The 26,485-nt window shown below is 38.1% G+C and overlaps 1 protein-coding gene across 1 annotated transcript in view; it reads left to right on the top strand.

The window, feature by feature from the left end:
- Positions 1 to 7,528: 7,528 nt before the first annotated feature.
- Positions 7,529 to 26,485, top strand: part of LOC149782096 (uncharacterized) — an 82,346-nt gene continuing 63,389 nt past the window's right edge. Inside the window, exon 1 of the mRNA XM_089933530.1 lies at positions 7,529 to 7,726. Within this exon, the coding sequence (XP_089789656.1) occupies positions 7,698 to 7,726 (29 nt within the window). The 5' untranslated portion in view covers positions 7,529 to 7,697. The remainder of the gene's footprint in view (positions 7,727 to 26,485) is intronic.

Below are 26,485 nucleotides of genomic sequence, written 5' to 3' on the forward strand. Positions count from 1 at the left end.
TGTAAACAAACTCGCATCTCAATGCAAGACAGAAGAATCATTTGAACTATGCTGGAAAACGTACAGTGGTATTTTATGTTTGATTGCACTACAAGTTCAAGCTTTGGTCGCCTCAGGTGCAGTATAATGAAGAATAAATGTGTCCGTTTGTTCTGCAATGTATGTCAGTTTGTGAACACAACTTTAATAATTGCTGATTGAAGTTATGAATTTTTGACGTAATTTCTCGCATAGTTTACCGCAACCGATAAAAATGCCCAGACTGTATCTTCAGAGAAAATTTGCAGATATCAGACTTTGAAAGAAAGAAGCACGATCTTCGGCCAATGCTGTTGGTGTTCCTCAAGCGGATACTTTTTACCATATCTCTTTAGAAAGTGATTGATTGATTGATTGTATTTTAACGGCGCATCAGCACTGTTTAGCTATTTAACGCCACACAAATATTATATGTATAATCTTTTAAAAATTATAAGTCTCATATCGACCAGCGATATAAAAACCAAATAGTTGAAATTAAAACGATAAGATGGTAACGGTGAATAATAAAGCTTTCCGATCCACGAGGAATGTAACTGGTGAACGTTAATGAAGAGTGATTTAAAGGTATTGAAAAAAGGGGCGGTATATATTTTGTATAAAACTGCTCTAGGTGATAGCATAAAAGTTAGAGTTTAGAATAAATATTCACTGTTTTCAGGAACTCTATAATACAAGTAATGTTTATTGTATCAAAATGTTCCTTCATGTCATGTCCCTACGCATGAGCCTGTAGGAAGAAATCCATTCTCCTAAGGTTGGCTTGATGTCGTGAGGTTTATTAGTCACTGCATCCTTCCATGATGCCTGCCACTTCTGACGTAAAGTCTCTTTGATACTAGGTTTAAAATCATTATACGGAATTTTAAAACCAGATGGTTTATGTGATAGGGCCATTTTGACGCGATCTGCTTTTTCATTTTTGATTACCTTTAATACCAACATGGCTAGGTAACCATCAGTATACGATATCGTGGGAGGTACTCAGCTTAGTATTTTTGACGAGAACATTGGTTAACAATGGGTTCTCCAGTTTTCAATTGTGTAGTGACTAAAGTACTGAAAAAGAGTCAGAGAAGATGCTGTTGTTTAAAATATATTTGTTTTCGATATATTGCAGGGCAAGGTCTATTGCTCTGATTTCGGCTGAAAAAAAATTATGTGCCATTTGGTAAGCGAACTTGCGTTGTTTGATTTCCACACATGAAGGCTTCAGCAGCCTTTTGCTCACCCTTTGCTCCGTCGGTATAAATTCTTGTGTAGTTTTTAAATTCGGTGAGGAGTTTATGACAAGAGTTGTGGAAGATGGAAGGGTTTGTCTCGGATTTTGTTTCCATCGTGTAGCTTAAAAAATGCTTTTGGTTGTTTAAGTAGCCATGGTGGTGCTTCGGAGAGGGACGTTTTCTGAATTTTAAAAAGATCAATATTTGTAACTATCAAGGTTGGATGATATTCTAATGCCAACGGAAGGTATGGCGTTTGGTTTATTTTGGTATAAGGTTTTGCATTTGGGTTGGAAAACAGCCGAAAAAGCAGGGTTCATAGGGTTTCGTTTTAATCTGAGAGCATACTGTGCGGTAAACATTTCTCTACGATGTGTTAACGGTTGTTCGTTCGCTTCAGCTAGAAGGCTTTCACACGGGGATGTCTTAAATTCTCCCAGAGCGAGTCCTTTTCCTTGATTATGAATTAGATCAGGCATTTTCAAATAAGGTTTTCTGGCTGAACCATAAACAACGCAACCATAGTCTAGTTTGGAGCGAATGAACGTTCTATATAAATTGAGGATGACTTTTCTATCAGCACCCCATTCAAAGTGCGCTACTACTTTAAATAGATCTATATATTTTAATCATTTAGCTTTCACGTTCTTTAAATGTGGAATAAAGGTCAACTTTCTGTCGGAGATATACCTAAAAACTTTGCTCAATAACTGGAATAGGTGTTCTGTCCAGCGTGAATTTATGATCATCGATATGTCTTCGTAACTGACAGAAAGGCATACATACCGTTTTGGATCTCGAAAATTTGAAACGGTTAGTACTGGTCCAATTTCGAATTTTGTTTATATTTTGCTGTAGTTGTCTTTCAATTGTATGCATGTGCTTTGATCAATAACATATTATAAAATCATCAACGTATAACGAGCAATCCACACCAGGAGTCAAATACTTGGTGACGCTATTGATTTTGATATTGAAAAGTGTCACAGATAAAACGCTGCCCTCGGGCACATCTATCTCTTGCTCGCGCATATCTGAGAGGGTAGAGCCCACTCGTACTTTGAATTCTCTGTCTGAGAGAAAGTTTGATATGAAAGAGGGCAGACGGCCTTTTAGACCAAGATCGTGCAGGTCATTTAGCATCCCGTAGCTCCATGTCATGTCACATGCCTTTTCTAAATCGAAGAAAACCACTACTAAATGTTCCTTCAAGGTGAGATATGAAAGTGATCACTGATGCGAAGGTCATCAGCGATCTTCCATTCATAGTCCAAAAGCAGCGAAGGAGAAAAAATTGTCCAATCGATGCATGTGTATGTACCCGTTCCTGGGTGTAAATATGTCGGTGTTTTGGTGTTATATAGACACAAGTCGTGTCTAGAAATGAAATCGTCTACCTTTTTGCCCCTGTCGCTTATATTGTTTGATCCACATACAATGTTATGGGCCATACCATCCAGAAGTAAAACAAATGGCGCAGGACGTTGTTGAACACGAATGTTTAATTCGTTTGGTACTAGGTTAGTGTTCGGTGGTTTGTAAATAGAACCAAAGGTAATCACTCGATATAGAGTGACGCTTACAGCAATGGCTTACAAATTTGTCTTAATAGGGATGAAGCTATGAGGGGCTCTGTTGTTCACAATAACAGAAACTCTTCCCGAGGCCCTGTCAACATTATGGGAGTAGGTGTTAAACAGGGAGTAGTTTTTAAGTGTGATGTTATCCGTATCTTTCAAGGAAGTTTCCTGAAGACATAGTACTGCAGGATTATGTTCGTTTCAAAGCAGAAAAATATCATGGTAGTTTGCTTTTAAGTCCTCGACATTTCCATTGTATGATGGTGTTCTTCATTACAAATTTAAAATGAAGATTGTGGTGCTAGATTAGACCTATCGCGGAGGGAATTTGTATGGTTGTTTATCTGGAGGAAGTATGGGAATTAATTTTGTGTGTGTGGGTCTTGAGCTACCTTGAGCAGTTTCTTCTGCATCCATGCTCTCAATGTCTCCAAACCTGTTATAGAGTTTGATGGGGTCATATGACCCCTTTTGTTGCCTGTTTCCATGAGATTTGTTTTTATTTTTTGGTGATTTCGGTGGTTGGGTATTAATGAATCGGGTAGATCTTTCTGTGTTTGAGCGTCCTTCGTTGTTTTAGGATTGTTCTTCACTCCAGTGGAGAAGGATGGGCCAGGATGGGTTGTTTTGGTCTGTACAAGTTTTCTGGCTTCTGGATAGGGAATATTAGCTGTGTACTTTACCCTCTGTATTTCCTTCTCCTGTTTCCAAGTATCACAATCTTTGGAATTGGCGTGGTGCTCCTTTCCACAGATGACAGAATGCGGAGTTGCGCTACAATCAGATTCCTGATGAGAATGGTCTCCGCATCGGCCATATATTTGGCTTTTTGAGCAGCGGTCTTCGTGGTGGCCATATTTCTGACACTTATAGCATCGAAGTGGGTTTTGAATGTATATCTCAACCTTCAATTGCAAGAAGCCAACTGTGACCACTCTGGGTACTGTTGGTTTGCTGAAGGTGAGTACGATGGTGTTGGTGGCCTGCAGGTTGTTATTACGTTTAATACGTATTCTACGTACTGCAGTGACACCTTCGTTTTTCATCCCTTCAATGATATCTGTGTCGCTGAATCCAGCCATGCCGCGACAAAGAATCACGCGTTTGGATGTATTGAGTGTAGTGTGAGCGAACGAAGTCACTGGAATATCGAAGAAAGTTTTCATTTTCTTGATATTTTCTGTCTCACCTCGTCGCTCACATTCAACAAGAAGGCAACCCAATTTCATTCTTGTGACGCTCTTTGGTGTACGAATCAATCTTGTGATTGTCGTTTCGATCACAAACGGAGATAGTGCTGACAGTGGTTTTGTGGCATCGTTAGATTGTATAACCATGAAGCGTGGAAATGACTCCACACTACATGGTTCATCATTTGACTCAGATCTAGTTTGGGTGCGTTTATGTTGATTTTTGTTTTGTTGATTATCCATGTTCGATTGTATAACATGCAGCAGCCGTGCTCCCCGCCCACTATGGAGCCCAACACGGTTTCACTTTGCTAGTGCCATGGATACACAGATGCTACATTCATTTGATAAAATTACCTATGATTGACCTTTGAAGCCATCGCCCTCTAGGGTCGGTAAAATTACATCCTGATCGACCCGTTAAGCCACCGCCTTCTCGGAAGTCTTCTAAGACTTGGGAAAGGGAAAGATAAAGGAATATAATGAAGGGGCAACGGCGGTATCAAGACAGATACAAAAAGAAATATAAAGAAAGTGAGCGAATAAATAAAGACTTCCTTCGGCTCGGCGTGACAAGTCGATTTGTCGAGACCGGGCCCATCCCGACCACCCGTCTAGAAGAAGTAGAGGCCAAAGTAGTGTATTGCATAGGAATGCTCAACTATCAGGATCCTTTCCTCCCTCGACACGTGACGCAAACCACGGAAAACAGGTTGCTTTTACTTAGTCGCCTCTTACGAAACGTAGTGACGCACGTCGGGAAAATTCTACAATCCAGGCCCGCAGAGGAATCTTTAGAAAGTGTTCACATCGTTGAGATTGTAAAGTCATTGTGCATAAAAGATGATTAGGGCTGTATAAAAGACGATCGGGTTGTATAAACGATGATCGGATTGTTTAAAATACGATCGGGTTATATAAAACAAAATGTTTTTTCAACAATCTTTCTGACTAATTTAAATCTGAAATTTCTTTACCTTTTTCTTTGTTAATTTATTTACCTCTATCAAAATTTATAACGCCATCTGGGGCCTCAAAGTTTTGGGCGCCTCTATAGGCTTCACTTGTATTTTCCCCCAAAGTTCTGCTTTTGGAATTCATTGTATAGCTATGAAAAGCAACATGGGTCAGGCGATCCAGGATATTCGGGTTTTTTATATACCTTTTAAGTCAAACCTAAGACTTGGTAAACTTCATGGAAAGTGTGTGCAGCGTAGCTAAGCAAGTCACCAATCCATATTTGCAAGTGTTTGTACATGTGTACGTGTGTGTGGGTGTGTAATATAACTGGTTTCATGGAAATTGTTTTATTCCTCACAGTGGTTTACCTCCCCTTGTTAGGATAACGTCGCTGCTTGGTTGGGTTCCGGCTCGTCAGCAAGTAGCGTGCAACTTAAGTGTTAGGTACAATTAGGTCTGAATACCCTTCTACACCACACGAAGAAAACTGTCCTTCTTGATATCTTGCTGAGGACTCTTCCTTGAAATAGATTTTTACTTTAATCTTTTGACAGAGGTGACTAATGCACAGGATATAAAGATGTTTGTACAATGTGTCTGTGGAAGCAATTCCTTGGATTTATTGCTTTCGGTGATGGACAAGGAGGCAGATAACGTTATAAGCTTACACACGAGTATGCATCATAATATGCTGATGACGTAAGTCTCGCATAACCAGGTTGTTTCTCTTGACTTTGTGTAATCTCCCCATTCTAGTGTATGAGAAAATACTTCATTGATTTGTATTACTGGTCGAAGGAGTTTCGGTCAAAGGTTGTAGTAAAACAAATTCAAAGATGGTTGTTCCCATCTCCAAATTTATCTACACATAATTTACGCAATCATCTGAGCCAAAATCCTATTGTAAGCTTTTTAAAAATAAGTGTCACTGGACACCGCTTTCTTATCCGATGACAATTATGGAGACGTGTATCAATCAATCAAGAAAACTATCTGAGTTGACAAAAAAAGATGATAATATATTGTCATCAGAATGACATAGTATGTCATTTCATCAGCCAATGAAATAACTTTTCAAACTTTGCGTAAACTTCTTTCTGCTAGTCGTTTTGTTGTTCTTCTAGAAATTCGTTTGGTGTAGGTTTCACGGTTACATGCTAGGGCTGGTTGAAAGTGACTAATACATGGCGTCACAAGGTAATGTGCTTTGGCCGCCACATTAGTCTTGTTTGTTTTACCTTGTTCATGGTACGATTTCATCACATGACACGGGAATAAAAGTTTGACTAATTCAGGGGTCTTGTGTACTAGCAGTTGGGTCGTTGGCACTTACCGGGTTTTCCCGGGTTCTTCCTCCACTAATTTTTTTGGGCAGCATGTATAGTCTTGCGCTGAGAAATGGTCTTAAAACATAAAACAAATAAACATATCTTTATCACTACAGTCGAGCTTTAAAATGATACCTCAAGACAAAGCTAACCCGTTAGGTTTGCTAATCATGGCATAGTCACGGCAACGATATAGTATGAACGAGTGCAAGCTGTGAAGTGCGTAAGAAAAGTCGACCCCCTCCAACCCAACCCCGCACACTTATATTGTTGCACAGAATATCTTACCCTTTTGCGAGATGTATAAGTATATAAAATGTAGGCTATCTCAAGTTTCAAATAAGAATTATAATAAGCAAAAGATCATAACCAATCCCTGAACTACACATGCACTCCAAACCACCATCCCCACCTATGCCAATATAGATAAACAGCGGTCACCTTCTAAGACATACATGTCAGAAAATCTGCGCCAAAGACAGTTTTGTAGTCTTTTCTCCCTCTCTTATGTCCTGTTTTCATTGCTTTAGTAAGAATTTTACCCGTCAAAGATACACCTGTCATTTTTAAGACTGAACCGAGGCATTTTGTAAAGTGTAAATTTCGAGTCTCACCTGTATACTATATGTCACATAAGTCTTACTTATCTTCCCCAGTAATTGGTAGTGAAAACACACTCAAACTAGGTTATGCACTAGAAAAATTAGATTTGGGCCGGTAAGATCGAAACGTTTATTAATATATATTCGGCATATATATATTACCATCAGCGTACACTGGGTAATTTGATTAGTATCAAAAATATATGATTTCCGAAAATTTCCTACTCAGTGTCCATTCTTTATCCCCGTTAAAATTACAGCAAATATAGAAACTCCGTGTGCAAAAATGTGTTTACCGCGATCCTAGATCGATATTACACTTGATTACTCTGTCGGAGCGAACTGTAATGCATCCCAAAATAGTTACGCTGCTGCTATCGCATGTGTAATCTACGCAGCTTACCATTAGATTGGTGTAAATCATATAAGACTATTGTAAAAATAAAATGACATCATTCAAGGTTGTCCTAACTAGAGTGAAATAAAAAGGGATATTTTGTTTTGCTTAACATGTCTACCACCGTTGTCATGCAGGCCACATTCGGAAATCCCAGTGTCTATAAATAATCTCTGCTACGCAAACTGAGCTTTACAAATGACGGATCTCCTGTTTCATGTCAATGCTTACTGTCAATGCAACATGCTAGTGGTTATGCAGTGATATATAAAACCCTAAACACATAACTGTGTTCAAAGAAAAAGAGGGACAGGTGAAGTTACCTATCCAAAGACCATCGGGGTATCCCTGATAACAATACTCTTTATTACAGAGAAGATGTGGACAGAAAATGTTGTATACAATATGTAAGTAAATACTCTACCTGTGTATTATATTTAATTGCCATGTACTTGCTTCATATTGCAAGATATATGCGTAAGTAACCGTGTAAAAGATCATCTAATATAGTTTGGGTTGGATTTGTATCATAACAAAAATTGCAATTAGCTTAATTCGAACAAAGATAATTCCATACGCCCATTAATTTGTGGATGCCTCCATAAAAAGTAGATTGATTGTTTAGAGTAAATATTTACGGCTTTCAAGAACTCTATAATACGAGTGATGTTTATATTATCAAAAAGTTCTTTCATGTCATGCACAATGTAATAACGATCGCGCGTAGGTTGTAGGTCAAAGCACTCTATCATAAAGTGCTTGACAGTGAATGGTTCATTGCAAGAAACGCACTCTGGTGGGTCTTCACCATTTAGTATGTGGGTGTGGGTGATATAAGTATGACCAATTCGGATTCTTGCAATGACTACCTCCTCCCTACGAATGGTTCTGTAGGAAGGAGTCCATTCTCCTAGAGTTGGTTTGATTGCGTGAAGTTTGTTATTTACAGCATCATTCCATGATGCCTGCCACTTCTGACGTAAGAACTTTCTGATACAAGGTTTAAAATCAGTATATGGTATTTTAAAATCAGATGGTTCTTGAGAAAGGGCCATTTTAGCAGCGCGATCTGCTTTTTCGTTACCTTTAATACCAATGTGGCTAGGTAACCAACAGTATATTATATTGTGGGAGACACTCAGCTCGGTATTTTTTACGAGTATGTTTTTCAATAATGGGTTCTCCAGTTTTCTATTGTGTAGCGACTGGAGTACTGATAGCGAGTCGGAGAAGATGATACTGTTTAAAATACGGTTCTTTTCTATATGTTGCAGAGCAAGGTCTATTGCTCTGATTTCGGCTGTAAAAATTGATGCTCCATTTGGTAAGCGAACTTGCGTTGTGTGATTTCCACAAACAAAGGCTGCAGCAGCCTTTTCCTCATCCTTTGATCCATCAGTGTAAATTCTGGTGCAGTTTTTAAATTCGGTGAGGAGTTCATGGTAAGAGTTGTGGAAGATAGAAGGGTTTGTTTCGGACTTTTTCCCATCGTGTAGCGTAAAACGTACTTTTGGCTGTTTAATTAGCCAGGGTGGTGTTTCGGAGATGGATGTTTTCTGAATTTTAGAAAGATCTATATTTGTAGTGTCAAGGCTGGATGATATTCTAATGCCAAAGGAAGGTATGGCGTTTGGTTTATTTTCGTATAAAGTTTTGTATTTGGGTTGAAAAACAGCCGAAAAAGCAGGATTCAGAGGGTTTGATTTTAATTTCAGAGCATACTGTGCGGAAAGCATTTATCTACGATGCGATAACGGTGGTTCATTTGCCTCAGCTAGAAGGCTTTCACACGGGGATGTTTTAAATGCTCCCAGAGCCAGTCTTATTCCCTGATGATGAATTGGATCAAGCATTTTAAGATACGATTTTCTGGCAGAACCATACACAACGCAACCATAGTCTAGTTTGGTGCGAATAAAAGTTCTGTATAAATTTAGGATGACTTTTCTATCAGCACCCCAGTCAGTGTGCGCTACTACTTTAAGTAGGTTAAGTGCTTTTAAGCATTTAGCTTTTAAGTTCTTTAGGTGTGGAATAAAGGTCAGTTTTCTGTCAAAGATTATACCTAAAAATTTGGTTTCCTCAACAACTGGAATAGGTGTTCCATCCAGTGTGAGGTTCGGTTCATCGTGATGTTTTCGTAACTGACAGAAATGCATGCATACCGTTTTTGATTTCGAGAATTTGAAACCGTTTGCATTGGCCCAATTTTGAATTTTGTTTATATTTTGCAGCAGTTGTCTTTCAATTGTATGCATGTGCTTTGACCGATAACATATGAGAAAATCATCAACGTATAACGAGCAATCCACACCAGGAGTCAAACACTTGGTGATGATATTAATTTTGATGTTAAAGAGCGTCACAGATAAAATACTGCCCTGGGGCACACCCATCTCTTGCTCGTGCAGATCTGAGAGGGTAGAGCCCACTCGTACTTTGAATTCTCTGTCGGAGAGAAAGTTGGATATGAAAGAGGGCAGACGGTCTTTTAGACCTAGATCGTTCAGGTCATTTAGTATCCCGTACTTCCATGTCGTGTCATAGGCCTTTTCTAAATCAAAGAAAACCGCTACTAAATGTTCTTTCTTAATAAATGCATCGCGAATAAATGTTTCCAGTCTAACCAGATGATCACTGGTGCTCCGGCCATATCGAAAGCCACTTTGGAAAGGAGATATTAAATTGTTAGTTTCCAAATACCAGACAAGCCGAGAATTGATCATTCGTTCCATTGTTTTGCACACACAGCTTGTGAGTGCAATTGGTCGATAGCTGTTGGGGTCTTCGCTATCTTTACCGGGTTTGGGGACTGGTATTACAGTTGCTTCTTTCCAGATTTTTGGTACATTACCAGTAATCCATAAATCATTGAAGAGTTTCAAAAGAGATGTTAAAGATGATTCTGGAAGATGTTTTAAAAACTGGTAATGTATTTCGTCAGGCCCAGCGGATGTATCATGGGCCTTATCTAAAGCCTCCCTAAGCTCCGATAGTGAGAACAATTGATTATAACTTTCCGAGTTGTTGGATGCGAATTTTAAACGCGACTTTTCTTTTTGAGTTTTAAGTTTTCGGAAGGCTTCTGAATAATTAGATGATGAGGAATTTTTTGAGAAACTGTCAGCAAGAATATTTGCAATGTCACGTTTTGAACTAAAGTTGTTATTGTTCAGTGTCAGATGTCGGAGAGGGTTTTGTTTTCTCTTTCCGCTTATTTTGCGTATAGTGTCCCAAACTTTCTTAACAGAGGAACGAGAGTTTAAAGAAGAAACATACTTCTTCCATGATGCTCTTTTACATTCTTTGATTATGCGGCGAGCTTTGGCCCGGGCAATGCGATATATATTTAAGTTTTCGGGCGTCGGTTGATTATTAAATTTCCTTAATGCTTCTCGGCGTAGTTTAATGGCTTCCTTACATTCCTTAGTGACCCAAGGTTTTGGGGTTTTTTTACAATCTGGCGAGGACTTGGGAACGGATTCTTCTGCAATCTCTATTAAAATAGATGTAAATGCTGAATGGTGTCGTCAACATTGAAAACTGTATCCTCATTCAGCCTAGTTTTACAGAGTGGAATTACTTCATCGACTGTAGAGTTAATATTTACAAGAAAGATTGGGAAGTGATCACTGCTGTGAAGGTCATCAGCGACCTTCCATTCATAGTCCAAAAGCAGCGATGGGGTACAAATTGTCAAATCAATACACGTGTATGTACCAGTTCCTGGGTGTAAATATGTCGGTGATTTGGTATTATATAGACACAAATCGTGTCTGGAAATGAAGTCTTCTATTTTGTGACCTCTGTCACTTATGTTATTTGAACCCCATAAAATGTTATGGGCATTAAAATCACCGAGTAGAATAAAGGGTGCGGGGAGTTGTTGAACAAGGTCGTCTAATTCATTTGTTACTAAATTGGTGTTTGGTGGTATGTAGATAGAACAAAAGGTAATCACCCGATGCAGAGTGACGCTCACAGCAGTGGCTTGTAAATTTGTGTTTAGAGGGATGACGCTATGAGGGGCTCTGTTGTTCACAATAACAGAGACTCCTCCTGAGGCTCTGTCAACATTATGAGAGTAGTTGTTAAACAGGGAGTAGTTTTTAAGTGTGATGTTATCTTATCTTTCAAAAATGTTTCATGAAGGCATAGTACTGCAGGATCACGTTCGTTTAAGAGCAAAAGAATATCATTGTAGTTGGCTTTAAGTCCTCTACAGTTCCATTGTATGATGGTGTTCTTCATTACAAGTTTATATTGAAGATTCTGGAGCTAGGTTAGACCTTTCGCAGAGGCAATGTCTTTGGTTATTTATCTGGAGGAAGTACGGGGGTGAATTTTTTGTTGTTAGGTCTGGAGCCACCTTGAGGACATGGAGCAGATTCTTCTGCATCCATATCCTCAAAGTCTCCAAACCTATTGTGCAGTTTTATTGGGTCATCAGACCCTTTTTGCTGCCTATTTGCTGTCGACTTTTTCTTACTCTTTGGTGATTTTGATGGTGGAGGATTGTTGAACGTTGTTTGCGTCGATGTTGAGTTTTTTGGGGGTTTGTAATGCGATATGTTCGAGACGGAAGGGGATTCAGGTGGGTCTGTTTGGGTTTGGGCGTCTTTCGTTGCTTTTTGATTGCTCTTTACTATGGTTGAGAAGGATGGGCCGGGGAGTGATGTTCTAGTTTGTACAAGCTTCCTGGCCTCTGGATACGGGATATTGGATGTGTATTTGATCCTTTGGATTTCCTTCTCCTGTTTCCATATATCACAATCTTTTGAATTTGCATGGTGTTCCTTGCCGCAGTTGACGCAATGCGGAGTGGCTTTGCACTCGGATTCCCGATGAGAAGGGTCTCACATCGTCCATATACTTGGTTTCTGGAACAGCGGTCTTCATGATGACCGTATTTTTGACATTTGTAGCATCGGAGGGGATTTGGTATGTATACCTCAACCCTAACTTGTAAGAACCCAACTTTGACAACTTTAGGTACCGTTGGTCTGTTGAAGGTGAGTATAATGGTGTTGGTGTCTTGCAGATCGTTGTTTCGTTTGATACGAATCCTACGAACTGCAGTGACACCTTCACTTTTCATCCCCTCTACGATGTCTTTGTCGCTGACTCCAGCCAAGTCACGGCAACGAATGACGCCTTTTGATGTATTTAGAGATGTGTGTGCGAAACAAGTCACTGGGTTGTCATGAAATACCTTAATTTTTTGAATGTTCTCAGTGTGTGCTTTACGTTCGCACTCCACAAGCAGACCACCTGATTTAATCTTTTTAACGCTTTTTGGTTTGCCGACTAATCCAAGTATAGTCTTTTCGATTATAAATGGCGATAGTGCGGCTAGGGGTTTGGTTTCATCTTTTGATTTGATGACCATGAAGCGAGGAAAAGATTCCACACTACATGGTTCATCATCTGAAACAGTTCCCGTTTTGGTACGCTTATTTTGATTTTTTTGATTTTCCATTTTGGCTTGAATAAAAATTCAGCACCCGTGCTCCCCGCTCACCAAGGAGCCCAACAAGGGGGCACTTTTCAAGTGCCAGGGATACACAGATGCCATACTCAGTTGATACAATTACCTTTGGTTGACCCTGAAGTAGCAAATTTCTAAGGTCGGTAAAATTACCCCCGATTGACCCGTTAAGCCACCGCCTTCTAGGAAGTCTTCTAAGACTTGGAAAAGGGAAAGATAAAGGAAGAGAATTTAGGGGCAACGGTGGTATCAAGAGAGATAAAAGGAGACAGATAAAGAAGGTGAGAGAGTAAATAAAGACCTCCTAAGGCTCGGCGTGACCAGCCGATTTGTCGGAACCGGGTACATCCCGACCACCCGTCTAAGAGAAGTAGAGGCCAAAGTAGTGTGTTGCAGGGAAAGCCTCTGCTCAACTACCAGGATCCTTTCCTCCTCCGACACGGGACGCAACCCACGGCAAACATGTTGCCTCTACTTAGTCGCCTTTTACGACACGTAGCGAGGCACGTCGGGCTAATTCTACAACCCCGGACCCGCAGGGGGACCATAAAAAGTAGATACTGTAGATTTAATGTAAGTGAAAATCATCAACACCACACGCTTTGCGACTGAAATATATATTAAACGTACTCTACCGTGACTAAGTTGTTTAAAGAGAGCTACAACTTGATTGGATTAGATCATGCAATACAGCCCACGAGACGTATTTCTACCTATCTCAAATGAAGCAAAAGATGTAATATTTCCAGAGATACAACTAGCCATATAACTAATAAGAATATCATGAAGACACAACCATCTAAAGCGTTTGCATTACCTAATACAATAGCTGACGGTTCAATGTACAAGTCATGACTATCAAATTAGGCAATAGGCGTCAAATTCCTGGATGACGAATAAACAAACCTTTACAACATCAAAGTTTTGTCGACGTCTTCCTCTGTAATGTGAGCATTGTGTTAGAGCAACATATATTAAGTAACAATCCAAAAACATACAAAAAATTAAAAGAAAACCAGTTTTATGATTATGTATCCAAAAATATGAAAAGCAAGTTAACAGCCAACAATTTCGTTTTCTTTAAACCCTTAGGAAGGAACTTAGCTCTGTTTTGATAGGACCTTATTTGCCAAAACAATTTCGGCTTGGAACCTGTTTGATAATAGAGTGATACTGCGACAACGGCGGATCTGTTCAAGTCTGTGTTCAACAAGTAATTTGAAATTATATTTTATGCTTTTACAAAAGTTCATTCCTTCTGTTTATACGCCAGTAATAAATACCATACAATGGAAGTCCAAGTCCATATCTGCAACACTTGAATGCTTTAACGTACTTTCCTCAAGGAACACATAATGAACAGTGTTTAAGAAAACAAGCGTTGGTGGTAATGTTAATTTAGTATAGCATCAATTCATTTAGACACATCGATATTGATTTACTTGCTGTATTTGAGTGGATACGTCACGACCTCTAGACATTAGGAAGCTATAAGTCCTGTGAGGGTCATAGTCCTCCCTTCCAAATTTGAAAGCAATTTATATGTTTGTCACCACATACGCACAATCTATATTCGTCGGTATAGGTGAACAAAATCAAGCAGAAATTTGGGTAAAAAACCCAAACAATCCAGTCAAGTTCACTGGATCCACCAAGGGATCACGTGTGTCAAGGATTGATTAAGATAAATACAATAAACTGACAACGAACAGTGCGAAACTCGTATCTAACCAGCCTGAGCGCTTTCGACTCTTTAACGAGTCTTTTTTAAAGGCAAATACAAAACACAGACTGCTCTGTATGTTCATATTGAGGTATACTTGGTTTCATGTTTCTTTTCTTCTCATATCCCAACTGGATGAATAGATTTTAAATTTTGTGTCAAGACTATAGACCCTCTTCTATACATCCATGCAATCAATTAGAATGTGCTATCAATAATGCCTAAAACCCATACAACAAAAAGTAGGCTTGAACCATTATCTCTTTATAACTAGTTTTCCAAATGAATAGTACAATATTTTAGTATGTAAACTTACATCACCTGTTTATATTCAATATCATGTGGGAACCATTTAATATACCTGTTACACAACTACAAACCGTATACATTTTAAAAAGAAGAAAAAAATCTCTTCGCCGCTCGTAACACTACAAAGTTTCCACTTACCTCGTAAAATATTTCCGTATGTCTATTCAAGAACGTAGATATACATGGTATGTCAAAAATATTAAACCATAAATGAGTAACTACATGACTTGTGCACTTAAAATAATTATGTCACTATGAACATCAAGTAAAGGATGGACAAGTTTAGGTAGGTTCGGCATTTATTAAAGTGTATTGCATAAGGACAAAGTACAGCAGCCGCCTCGGCCTGGGCTTATGAATCAAACACGGCATTCCTGCGTAAGGCTCCAGCTCGCCAACCTCCAATCTACTGTCTTTTGTGTTTGATATAGTAAGGTTCATACTGTGCTTTAATTATAGCAGCTAACTACATTTAAAAATCTTTGTTAGCAAACGAACTAGTAATACAAATTGTCTAGAAAATAACATTTAAGTTCAATGAACAAACTTAATTTTTTAGAGGCTCAAAAGAAAACTTCACAAACACACAATGATACGGCGTACATACATTGTATTCATATCACATACAAATACATATATTTGCCATTTGAACGGAGTTAAGATTTAGTACAGGCAGCTGTGTATTGACCGAGTGAATGAACTCCTTACATCCCTGTGTCCGCTACAAAATGTAGTTATATGTCTTTTGTAGCTATTCACAATCACCTCTACAGATTGATAAGTTGTTTTCTTTTTTAGTTTCTATTTTTCTTCGCATTGATTAAATCAGTATAATATATACTTATGACTGAAACATGAAAGATGTTTTTAATGATAAAAGTAGAGTGCTACAAACGCATGGCTTGCTACGTCATTCACATGAACGCTAGCCATGCACGTATCGGCACATGGAAATTAGTGTGGAATATAAACTAAACGAACTGACGAACCAACATGAGGTAAATAAAATATTTTCATATATTTACAGTTAATCCAAGTTATTATTCTGCTTTAGTAACAGTAACACCGACCATACACACTCTCTTTCTCTCACTCTCTGTCTTCGTTTGGTCGGTTTTACTTAACTTTTAGCATCATTCATACGTCCAGAGGCATCGTAGAATTACACAAACGAAAATCCTCTACGCTAGTCATTTCATAGATTTTAACCCTTATCTTGCTACGATGGTCCAGAGAGAGAGAGAGAGAGCGAGAGAGAGAGGCTTTGGGACATTTTAATATTTATTAATAATAATCGATTTTTAGAACATTATAATATGTTTAAGAAACTTCAACAACAGAGCATTAAAAGCACCACAGTATGTGTACCACGTAACCGAGAAATATACCGTATAATGTCGACATGGACTGCAACTTTCTATCATTGATAAGCACTGTAGAAAAATCCCAAGGAAAGTACACACATATCGTTATGACGAACCATATTCTTTTAGGTTACTTGGTGTAATTTATATTCAAGGTTTTAATCCACCCAAAATTCCTTTTTTCTCTCACTCCACATATCTGCGTAGTTTTTTCGCTATGCATGTGAGGCGAGCGGGGAACAGAAAGCAGAAAGGATTGTGAAAAAATGTTGTACCATTTTAAATTCATTTACAAAACGGGGATTGTTAATACTTTTTATGGTGATTTTCATACGTCACTAATGATCTAGAATCAAATGCAGACGATTGTGAGAATGTTTAAATATGCGTATTATTACGCATGGGCGCATTTTTCCTGGATACAAGATCTACACACGATATATAAAGCATACTTATGATTATATTGAAGAAATACTGGGTCTATTGCTTATATATATGGTTCCTTTCCTCAAACATTCTGACATTTTCTAACAGTACTGAGTTTCAAAAGCGTGTGATTATCGTATTCCGCGTAGAAATGCTTGACGAACGCCTCTCCTCTCACAATAAGCTTTCTTAAATCTAGAGCCACTGTATCTGTGACAGGTTTACAGAACACATATCCAAACATCATTTGTCGCAATTGCTGTCCAGGTATAAGCTCTTTTTTTTTGCAAGGCCTAAATAGCAAGGTGACAATTATTTCTGTATCACATCTATCGACGCTGAATTCGCTTTGCCTCAAAACAATAAAATATGTCCTCCTTCATAGTTTTATACCTATCTGATGACTCACTCTCTCTCTCTCTCGCTGCATTTTATTTCCCTAATGATTGATTGATGGTTCAATTTGTTCTACCCCTCTAGAAGATAATTCAGTTGTTAGTTTCTGCACTATACTCTCAGATCCCGATAGTAACAGTGCTTGCATCCACAAACAATAATCTCCTTAAGTATAGCATTGAATGAAATCATCGAGAAGTGAGAACAAAAAGACAACAACTTTAAAAACAACTGCACATTGGGAATAACAAATTGCTGTAACCACATGTAATGTGCACAATCTTTCCCCAGAATACAGTTTCGACGCGATCTAATTAAGCACTCGAAAAGTAAATAGTCTTACTTTGTGAGTCAAAAGGAAAGATATACGCTTCCATAAATACACATGGATGATAATTTATTCCCACAGTGTAACAAAGAGTCAACGAATACACCAAGTTAGGTGTAAATTTATGTGAATCAGTTTGTTATCACTGCTGACAATGACGAGAGAACGTGTCAATACGTTTTTATCGCAACATGTTTTATTACAAAGTATAGCAAAGTGCAATATTATCATAAAGGTATATTATACAAGTCAGAATGGATAGGAAGAATACTTGTATGTTAATTACCAAAAATATTTTAATTTATATGCCCACCCTTCCCCTACCCCACCTCATCCCAACCTATACCAACCCAACCTATACCACAACACATAAGATGATATAAGTATAGAAAGACAGAACATGTCTAACATTCTCATGCAATATGTCCAAATTACCAAACTTAACCAGTTCCTAAGAAAGATATGCACAGGTTAATACCAGCATACCTCAATAGCCAAAATGTATGTTACGGATGCATATAAACATATATACCAAAGTTGATTTATACCGGGCCTCTGCATCACGAAATTGCTTACCGAAAGATCCATACTTATTATTACTTAGGTTCATAGTTTATTTCCATGCATATATAGCACGTTAATTACATCTGGGTGCAAAGATTTCAGCATGTTGCTTAAACAAATATAGCACAGTCTGAAGTAAGCAACAATCGTGCTTTCAGTTCTTCCGTGAGGCAACTGGTATATACCCCGATGCAAATAGCACCTTCGGAGAATGAGTGGTAATAACCTACACGATGCAGTTGAACGGACAAAATTCAAGTTTTATGGATGAATGCACACAAGCAAATGAATACGGTCTTTTGTTAAAACGCACAATTGGTATCAAATACGTGACGAATACATACAAGTACGTTTACCATAAAATATCAATAAACTTCAACGAGCCCTTGCGTAAGTCATCTTGTGTGTTGTCGACTTTATGGAGTGTATTTTCACCCTCATTACGAACCTCGTACACACTCTCGGGTGGGACATTTCGAGACACTGCGACTTTGTATCAGCCATTTTTGCCGGACACAAGATCCACATACCATCCACGAAAGATGTGCCTCCCAAATAATTTGGTATCCATGCACATGTTTGAAGAAATACCGACGACAGTGTTAAGTGTGTTGTCTGCAACAATCAGACATAAAGGTAAAGTCAGTACAACTTATTACATTAATGGTATGTTTCCTATATATGTGTACCTGTACAGAAATACGCAACATACAAGGAAATACCTATATGTATTGGTTTCTCAAAGCCATACAATAACATCAGTAATTTCCTCATCTTACAGTTTTGGACGGTATTCGTTTACATATATTTACTGCAACCATGGCAAATACACCATAACATGCTCACAATACACCATAACATGCTCACAAGTCCACTCCCAGTAATCAGGGTTTCAGGACTGTCGCCATTCCCTGCTTTCTTCCATGCCCCATCACTCACATAAAACAGAATGAGTTGAGATCTAAATGGCATGCTCTTCAAGACACTCTAGGTTTTTAATTACGTAGCCATCCAAAACATCAGAAGCCTGCTTGTTGTGAAACGCTGCATTCTTCCTATTGTGATGCAACACATACAGCTGCATTTTACACTGAATGATAATATGGTGAACAATAGTGTTTGTTACTTTCTCTCTAGCACACACCACTTTCTCTTTTGCCAATTGACATGAAGGGTATCAGATCTTGTCATCGCAGTACTGTTAAACCTTCCCATCCCTTGATACACAAAATTCCATTCGGGCTTGCCTATATTTTGGGCTGTTTAGTCCACCAGCATTCACATCATTATATAATGCTTTTTAAAGCAATTCGTGTCTTTGCAAATGACTAGACTATATTACAATAAACACCAACTCACCCAAAGTATCCAAATGTCACATACAAATCAAACTCAATAAATATTTATCACAAAACCCAAAAAACATTTCACCAAGCACAAATGTATGTAGATAGATATATCTGTGCAAAAATTGTAGACCGGATAAAAAAAGCTTTCACTGTATGAATACACATACAATATGAAAGCAGACGCTGGGTAGCACCTGAAGAAAGATATTTTTAAAAATTGCGTACGGTGTTTATAACTCGCCGTCAGCAGTAGTTTTCCCTTATTTCACTGACAGAAATGAGTGCGTGTGTGACTCAGCCCATGTCCGCGCCAAATGGTTACATTATTTTGCTGGCAGCTTACATTATTATGTTGCAAAATGTTTCGATTGCCTTTAAAGGAACACTTTGGAGTATTAGGTCAGTCAATGGCACAGTGAAACTTCTCAAAACCGAACATCCCTGGGACCCAATTTGTTCCGGTTTTGAGAGGTTTTGGGTTTACTGAGGCTTTTGCAGATGTGAAAAAAATCTCTTTCTGAGCGCGTATCTGACGAAAGAGAGAGAGAGAGAGAGAGAGATCGGTTACGATAGCATCAGATTCTGTGTGTGTGTGCAAATGTACAAATTTAAGAAAGCTGTTATTTTTATCTTTTATTTTTAATACAAGCTTTTAATGAAGAATTAGCTGAGCAATATACATTCCAATCGAAAATTGTATCCTTTCACAAGGATACGTACAGTTGCTCCACACTGAAACACAGTCTTCGACAAAAGTAACAACTGATTAATGAAACAGTACTTTTATATCTTTACCATAAGTCCATTGGAATTATGAAATAATACTACTCTGTATAATGCATAATGTTCACAGTTCAAGAGCATGGATGGAAGAAGGCATGGACGTTTGCCTGTTGTTTTACTTATCGCTTTATAATAACTGTAGCTTGTGTTAATGACTTCATTTCTTGTTTCATAGGCAAATAAAGGTCATTTTTTGCAAACGTGAAGTTTTTAATCTCTTTATAAACTCTGAAATTTCGGAGGATGTCCTTTCCCAGGCAGGTGGCTCAAAACAATCATTGTCATCATCATATCGCTTTCATCTTTGGCCTGATTGCATTCACGAAACTGCGAAATAAGTTCACTCTCAACGTCATCGGAATTATCTTCGACATGAACATCATTGTTAAAATTTACCTAGGCACTCAGGGTCAATGTCCACTAGTAATTCATGAGCCAGTCGAGCTAAAGGAATATCGTCTTCATCGTCATCCTCAATGACGTTATCATTGTCTGCCGGACAGGGCTTTCGAAATTCAGTGGATGGCATCATACAGAGCAATTTGCTTACGAAGTTCACTAACATAGTCCGCAAAATTAATGTCAGACACAAGACAATGCAGCGAATGTACACCTATAAGCATTTAGTTCCTTATACATGTAATTAGCCATAAAAGTCGACTCTTTTGAATGGTACATTCTTCAGATTAGGCTTTTGTCATCCCTAATCTGTGTCGACGCGTATCAAGTGTTGTTTTAACTATGCGTACCCTTGGGGCAGTTTCCAGGTCATTGTCTCGTAGATTAGACTACTCTAGCACTTGTTAACCGTAATTAATCTATTCCAACGTGTGCCAGGAATTTAGCAGCTAAAATATATTTCCAAGTTTCAACTAGGTTCGGTTTTGTGAGGTATTTTAAAGTGTAAAACTAAGTTTTGGGATCGCAAATTGTTCACACGTTCAGAGTTTATGGGTTCCTGTTTACTGGGGAAAAATGATATTAAAGTAGGAAAATTTCGTGACTAAAAGAAATAGGCTTTGTGGGGATTCCGGTATCCTGAGGGTTCGGTTTTGAGAAGTTTCACTGTAGTTAATATTGTTTGACTCTAACTGTACAACTGATCCCAATGAGGCATAATATTACATGTTTCAGAGAAGAAAAGAAAGTTTGTCATTATTTTTATAAACACTTTATAGTGTTACTGTCAATACTTTGCCAAGGCAGAGAGGAGATAGCTTATGTCTCTGGAACACACATTAAATAATTTATCGGCTTTAACCAAGGACATTAACAGACGGTCGCTATTCAATATTCGAACCAACTGCCCATTTAATGAGACGATACATATGTCTGTGCCAAATTAAATAAAAAAGTACAAACAAGAAATGAATTTCTCCCCCGATGTGATGGAGCCTACACTATTATCCAGTTTATGCCGGAGTTTCAACGTTTCGTGCATTTGGCCTGACTTTTGTAGATGATTCTTGTGTCCAATAGCCTTTTTGTTGTTTTTTTTCTTCTTCTTCCCTTTGTCTAATATAATCTTCTGAAATTAGTAACGGGTGTAGTTCGTGTCAAAGATCTCTCACGTAAATGTTGACTGAAAGGTCACCTTCTGTTGTAGTGGATAATTTCAGTGAACCAGATGTTATCACATACGTGTGCCACTTCTATTTGGCGACTGCCATTGTATTGAGGAAAGCAATATCTTACGTCTTTTTTTTATTTTCCACGGATACTATAATTCAGTATTGTCCGTTCTATGTACCCTTTTACATGCCATCAGATCAAAGATTTCATGTGGGGAAAATGTGTATCCCACTGTCCTAGGTCGACATTACACTGGATGGCTTAGTCGGAGAGAATTTAGATGTACCTTTATTCCAAACCAACTGCTGCACTGTTGCTGTCAGATTGGTAATCTAAACAGCTTTCCATAAGATCGGATTTAATAATCAAAGATTCCGGACAAAACGAAATAGAAGTTTTGAAGGCTGTCCTAAACTAAAGCGAAAATTAAAGTGGATATTTTGTTTGACTTAACATGCATTCCCCACGTTATTCAATATGCTTTCGGAAATCCCCGTATCGATAAAAAATCTTAACTACGCCTACTGAACATTCCTATCGCTATTAGGCATATACTACGATCAATGCAGCCTATAAAACATGCTGGCGGTTATGCAGTGATACGAAAAACCTAAACATAATACTGTGTTCAAAGAAACAAAGAAAAGTGAAGTGTTCTATCACAAAGATACCCGGTTACAATGCCAGTTTTTTTCAAAGATGTTGATAACATACGTTGACCCATAATGTAAGTAGATACTTTAACTGTGAATTACTTTCACTTGCCATGTATATGCTTCAAACTTCAAGACTTATACATACGTATCCGTGCAAGGTCTCCTCTAATATAAATTTGGTTGTACTTGTATTGTAATAAAATGAGTCATCAACTTAAACAAGGAGATTTAAACACGCCCATCAGTGTATCGATGCCTCCATAAGCAGCAGATAATGCAGACTTAATATAAGTGTAAACCATCACACCACCTGATTTTCGACTCTAAAATAGATTCATACTGCACTAGCCATAAGTAGGTTATTTTAAAAAAAAGTGCAACTTAATTGGATTAAAACGTGCAACAAAGCCCATGCAATGTACTTCTAATTATTCTAACTGAAACGAAAGAATAAATATCTATACTGAAAACATCTCCATTAGAACTGAAAATTATATTTGTGGATACAAAACCATCTCAACTATTTACATTTTTTAATACTGTGTCGGATCTTTCAATGTAAGAGTTATGACCATCTGACGTCAGAAGCAAATTTCCATATATATATATATATATATATATATATATATATATATATATATATAAAGTGCACTGGATGCAGCAAGGGATCACGTGTGCCAGGTATTTATTAAGATAAATGAAATAAACTGTTAAAGAACAGCGCAAACCTAGTTTCTAACAAGCGTAAGCGCTTTCGACTCTAAACGAGTCTTTTTCAAAGGTAAATGAAAACACAGACAAGACAAACAGAAAGCATAAAAAGTACTGAGGTTGCTAACTTTTGCATGACTATTTAAATAGGAATAAAAACTTGAAGTTTCGATGCTTCAACTGGATGGCTTCAACTTGATGCTGCTGATGATGATGGTAATACAATTTAGGTCGCCTATGCAACTAGTGCTTTCGCGACCGGTTAAGTCTGAAGGTCAGGATTCTAAATTGGTCGGGGCTGTGAGTATGGTGCCACCACAGTCCCGTTTTTATGTGCAAATTTCGCACTCCTTAATTTTGGACATGTTTAGGTGAGGCAAGTAGGAAAGGCACCCCCGGGACGCGAAAAGTCGCAAGAAAACGGTACGCCCTAAAAGATCAAAGCGCGTATGCTCAGATTTTAGTCCAGTTTTGTTAGTGGACAATTACTTTTCCAATAGTGGGTGGGCCAACTGTGCGAGTTTCCAATTTCCTTGAACTGCATAATTTTCTTTACTATTTTGACAAAAAGTTAGAATTTTGTGTACCTTCAATTAAATAAATAGTACCAATCAGATGGATGTCAAGCACCCTATGTACTTTTTGTGTCATGTTATGTTTTTCTTTGGTCTTGAACTTTGATAGCGGTAATGAAAGAATCAGATCAGGATTTTGTGGACAGAGCTTTTATCAAAAGAGGACTTTATAAGCCAAAGGATGAACCTAATATAAGATGTCGGTTTTCTTTTCCTTCTTCTTTGTTTTCTTTTTTCCTGTTCTTTCTCCTTTCTGTTGGTATGATGTTGGAGTTAGGTGTTTTGGTTCCGACTCGACTTTCAATGTTGAAGGCCGGCCATGATTTTTGCGACTGGTCCATGGGCTGTCATTTCTTATTTACTTGTTGGAATATTGCGAGTACATTGTGCCTCTTAGTTTGTTATTTAATAATATAAATATATTTGTCTGAGGGGTAATGTTGGGCTTTTAGTGTTGTGTGTTTATAATAATTTGGGGTCTGTGTATCTGTTATTTATTTTATTTCCGCCTTGTGCGGTAGGCCTGATGATTGGGCTTTTGTCACCTTAGAGTCTTTAATTCTTTTGGGGACCTAAAACTTTATGTTATTACAGAAACAGATTTTATACGGACCTAGAAATAGATAGCCATATCGCCATCTGTTTTTAATGTACATTTGAGTAACCGCAAATTAGATCCCGGATATATCATTGTTTTAGTAGTAATTGTAGGCTGTTGGGTAACTAATAAGCAAACTGAAAGAATTATTTGAATTAAAACGCGTCTGCTGCAAAAAGGTGACGATTTTATTTGCGCGTGGTTTCCTTTCCCCGTTTTCTTGGTTTGAACTACTTGATTTCAATGTTCTAAGGCAGAGAATCCAGTACGATCCCTTTTCTTTCCTGGTTTCGGAACTCCATTTGGGGTTATGAGCAATTGCAATATGTGCGACATCACTGGATGTGTAGCCACAGGAAGAGAAGTGTTCTGCAACTGAACTTCTGTACACCTTCTTAGTCGTCCAATCAGATCTGTGAAGATTGATCGTTTGGGGTAACTTTTCAGTTTCTCCGATATACTGATGGTTACAGATCTTACATGTGATGAGATAATTTAGATTCTCTGTTTGCACGTTCTGTTTGGACCACGTATGTTCAGTTTTTCGCTAGTTGCTGTGCTAGAAAATGTGCTGGTTTATATAATATGTTGACATGTTTTGCACCTTTTATCGCCACTGGGGCCAGATTTACTAGGGTGGTCTTGGTTAGTGGTTTGCGTTAACTTCGCTCAGGCTAGGATGTCTTTGAGGTTTTGTTGTTGTTGTTGTTGTTGGGTTTAACGCCATTTCTCAGCACACGATAGGCTATGCATGGCGGCCAGTATTAATAGTGGAGGAAGAACTCGGGAAATCCCCGGAAAGAACCACCGACCCACGAGAATCTACTGGCAAGCTTTCTCACATACCCACATTGGCCGAATCCTAGACTCGAACCCACACAGACAGAGGTGAGATGGCAGTGATCCGTAACGGAGAGCGCTTTAGACCACTCGGCCACTCGGGGCCGCCTTGAGGTTTTGTGGCCTCTGGTAGGCTACTACTGGTTTATTCAGATAATGATGAGCCGGGTATTGCTATTAATTAGATAGTAGTAACAAAATTAATAATAATTCGTCAAAATTAATACATAGGCACCATCATTTCTTGTATCATACGTTAGTCACGCATATCTGCCAGTGTTTAAAAATTTAAACACCCCTTGACAACAATGACATACAGGTAATCGTTATTTGACATGTTGAAGTAAGTGCTAAAAAAGTATGGATACTGTCGCTATGTCCGTTTTGATGAACCTTTCAATCATATCTTTGTACCTGTAAAGTTTCGCTGTAATGCTGCGAAGTGTCAAATACATGTTTGCTAGCAGACGATACTTGACGTCTGTTTCAAGCGGATTGCGTTGCCGAATATTGATTTTGTATTTCTTTTAGTTTTGTTGTACAAGAATTGGTTGGTGTGAAAAGTGACTTTCTCGCGAGTGGGTTGGTGTGAAAAGTGACTTTCTCGCGAGTGGATTGGTGCACAAAATCTACTCGCTAGAACTGTCAATTGTCCTTTGTATTTTGAGGTTTGTTGTATCCATTCAGGAGTACGCATGAAATTTTCGGATAGTACATTATATGGTCCTATTGCTAGAGCAGTGCGTTGGGGTAATAGTTACTACTCGTTTTTAATGTTAGCATAGTAATTTGTAATCTGGATTTGTTGAGTTCTGGTACACAAAAATATTGATCCCCAGAACTGTCAACATCTATCTACTTGCGCGTTCCCGTACATTCGTCTGCCTTTCTCGTTTAAAATTTCAAATTTTTAATTAATGATTTAACCATTGATTGATTGATTGTTTGTTTTTTAACGGCGCATCAGCACTTGATTTAACCAATTAGTAAATTGTGCTAAGTCACCTAAAATCCATTTTCTGCCATTCCACTTGAGTCCATTTTATGTGACACCTGCGTTGCTCTTTAAGCAATCGAATGGTGTTGCAAATGGGGAAACTCGTTTCGATCTTTGTCTTCGTTTGAAACGGCGGGAAAACCCATCTGATTCCAGCATATGTCATTAAAATGTATTGACTTAGCTCCATATGTATATGATGCTCTGTGATAAAAATGTATTGTTGAAATAGAAAATTGTAAATGATAATATGTGTATTCCCCATTCCAGGACATCTTTTTTTTATCACGTAAGGTATCATTTATGAAATGTAACTCTTAAAATTTTTTTCAGCTGAAATATTCAACATGTTAAATTCATTTCATTGCTCTAGGCATGAAAAATTCAATTTGACTTCATGATTTTAATTAACTCGTAGGGTCGTAAATCATATTGGAGAGTTATAATTCCGGATTCATTATATACCTGCCCATTGTATTGAAGCCCA

This window comes from Sinohyriopsis cumingii, chromosome 15 (genome assembly GCF_028554795.1).
Source record: "Sinohyriopsis cumingii isolate HCF-2022 chromosome 15, ASM2855479v2, whole genome shotgun sequence".
Taxonomy (NCBI): Eukaryota; Metazoa; Mollusca; class Bivalvia; order Unionida; family Unionidae; genus Sinohyriopsis; species Sinohyriopsis cumingii.